The sequence below is a fragment of the Coenobita brevimanus genome, chromosome 38, assembly GCF_032717465.1.
Source record: "Coenobita brevimanus isolate Jiangsu-jjx chromosome 38, ASM3271746v2, whole genome shotgun sequence".
Lineage (NCBI taxonomy): Eukaryota > Metazoa > Arthropoda > Malacostraca > Decapoda > Coenobitidae > Coenobita > Coenobita brevimanus.
In genome coordinates this window covers 1,328,234-1,330,000 of record NC_136991.1, presented here as the reverse complement: position 1 = coordinate 1,330,000, position 1,767 = coordinate 1,328,234, and the positions used below count along the sequence as shown (strand labels likewise).

Here is a 1,767-nt window from a genome sequence, read left to right as displayed (position 1 = left end):
ACTTACTCACCGTTCCTCTTATTCTTCTTCGGGCTGTCGCTACCGAGGGTGCTCCTTCCGCATCCCATGGCGGGGGACCAACCATCGTTCTGCCAAATCCGCCCCTACACCACCCACACACTAGCACCAAATTCCTTTACCACGGCTCTCAGGGCATCACGGCAGAGCAACTTTGGCCCTTACGCTGTTCTGACATAAGGGTGATTTTCCGTCTTTAAAATTTTGGCACGATTTTTAGGTTATTTTTAGTTTTCTCAACTTTGCTCACACGGATTTAAGGTTGTTTTTCCGTTCCCTCAATTTTTCTCACACGGTTTATGATGTTTTTTTTATTTTCTGTATTTTTTATTTGCACGGCTTATTTTTCGTGTTTATTTTTTCACACTTATTGTTTTCAAGGAATTTTTGGCTGATTTATTTCCTTCTCTTTTTTTTTTCACTCTATTTTGGTTATTCTTCGTCTTTATTTATTTTCCCACACGTGTTCTGGGTGATTTTTAGTCGTATGTAGTTTTCCACACGTTTATGTTTTTTTTTTTTTCGTTTTCTGTTTTTCTAGACGATTTTGAGACTTTTTCGTTTTCGGTATTTTATTTCGATTTCACACAGTATTTTCGACCTTACGTAGTTTAGATTTTTTTTTCCTGTTTCCTTTTCCGCGATTCTTAAGGCATTAAGAAAATGTGACTTTTCCTTTCCCTCTAGTTCAGTTCCACACAAGAGCGACTTACCGTATCTACGCTATTTATCTACTTATTTATTCATTATCTACCCAACATTGCGAGTAGGTAACTTTAAGCTTTATGAAGTCTGGATATTAGGCCAATTTTTTCTCGTAAATGTCCTTTCTCAGCCACTTAACGAAGAGAAGGATTGGCGATTTTAGGTCTTATGTAGTTCAGGCACAAGGGTTATTTTTACAGCTTCCTCGTTAGTATTTAAAGTTGCACAAGCAGGCAACTTTCGTCCTTACGTTGCTGGACATAAGGTTGATTTTCTGTCTTCTAAATGGCTTCTAAAATTTTTAGGTTGTCTGTGGTAAGCGACTTTGACTTTTATTTCACCATCACACAGACACTATTTTTGTACAAGGTGTTTCCATCTTTTGCCTACATTTTTCCTTTCATTTGTGTATTTTCGTTCACTATTTTCCTATTCTTTTTAACTTTATATTTCTTCTTTCCTTGTTCCTCTTCTTTTTCCTCTGCTTTCTCTTCTTCTTTCTTCTTACAGTAGTCAGTACCTCCTTAGCATTCTACTGTTTCTTCTCTCTTCTTCTCCTTGTTGTTGTTCTTCTTCGCCTAGTTCTTCTCCTCCTTCCCCTACTTCAGCCAGTCTTCCTCCTACACTTTCACCTTTACACCTCTACACCAGGTCGAATTGTGTGCCTCTACTTGTCGACACTGAGTAGGAGCAAAATCAAGGAGGTCTTCCGCTTCTGAGTGAGGTTTTCCGCTCTCTCTCTCTCTCTCTACTGCAGTTCCTCTTCTTTTATAACTTTTTATCACTTTTTACAACCAAATTCTCTCTATACTTTTTCTAATGATTTTTCCTCTTCATGTTCTGTTTACATCCCACTATCTATTTCACTCTTAAACTTTCCTTCTTTCTCTTTTTTTTTTTCACTTCTCTTTTAACTTTACTTTTTCCTCTCTTCCTGTCTCTTCTCTGTCTATCGTTTCCTCTTTTCTCTCTATCACTCTCTTCTAAATTACCTCTCAATAATGCACTCTTTTACGTCAGCTCTCTTTATATTGCTCTTTTCGA

The 1,767-nt window shown here is 37.5% G+C and overlaps 1 protein-coding gene across 1 annotated transcript in view; it reads right to left on the bottom strand.

Moving 5' to 3' along the window:
* Window positions 1-218, bottom strand: part of LOC145396480 (uncharacterized) — a 59,150-nt gene extending 58,932 nt beyond the window's left edge. The window contains exon 1 of the mRNA XM_080269851.1: window positions 11-218. Coding sequence (XP_080125977.1) covers window positions 11-68 — 58 coding nt within the window. The 5' untranslated portion in view covers window positions 69-218. The remainder of the gene's footprint in view (window positions 1-10) is intronic.
* Between the last annotated feature and the right edge of the window lie 1,549 nt (window positions 219-1,767).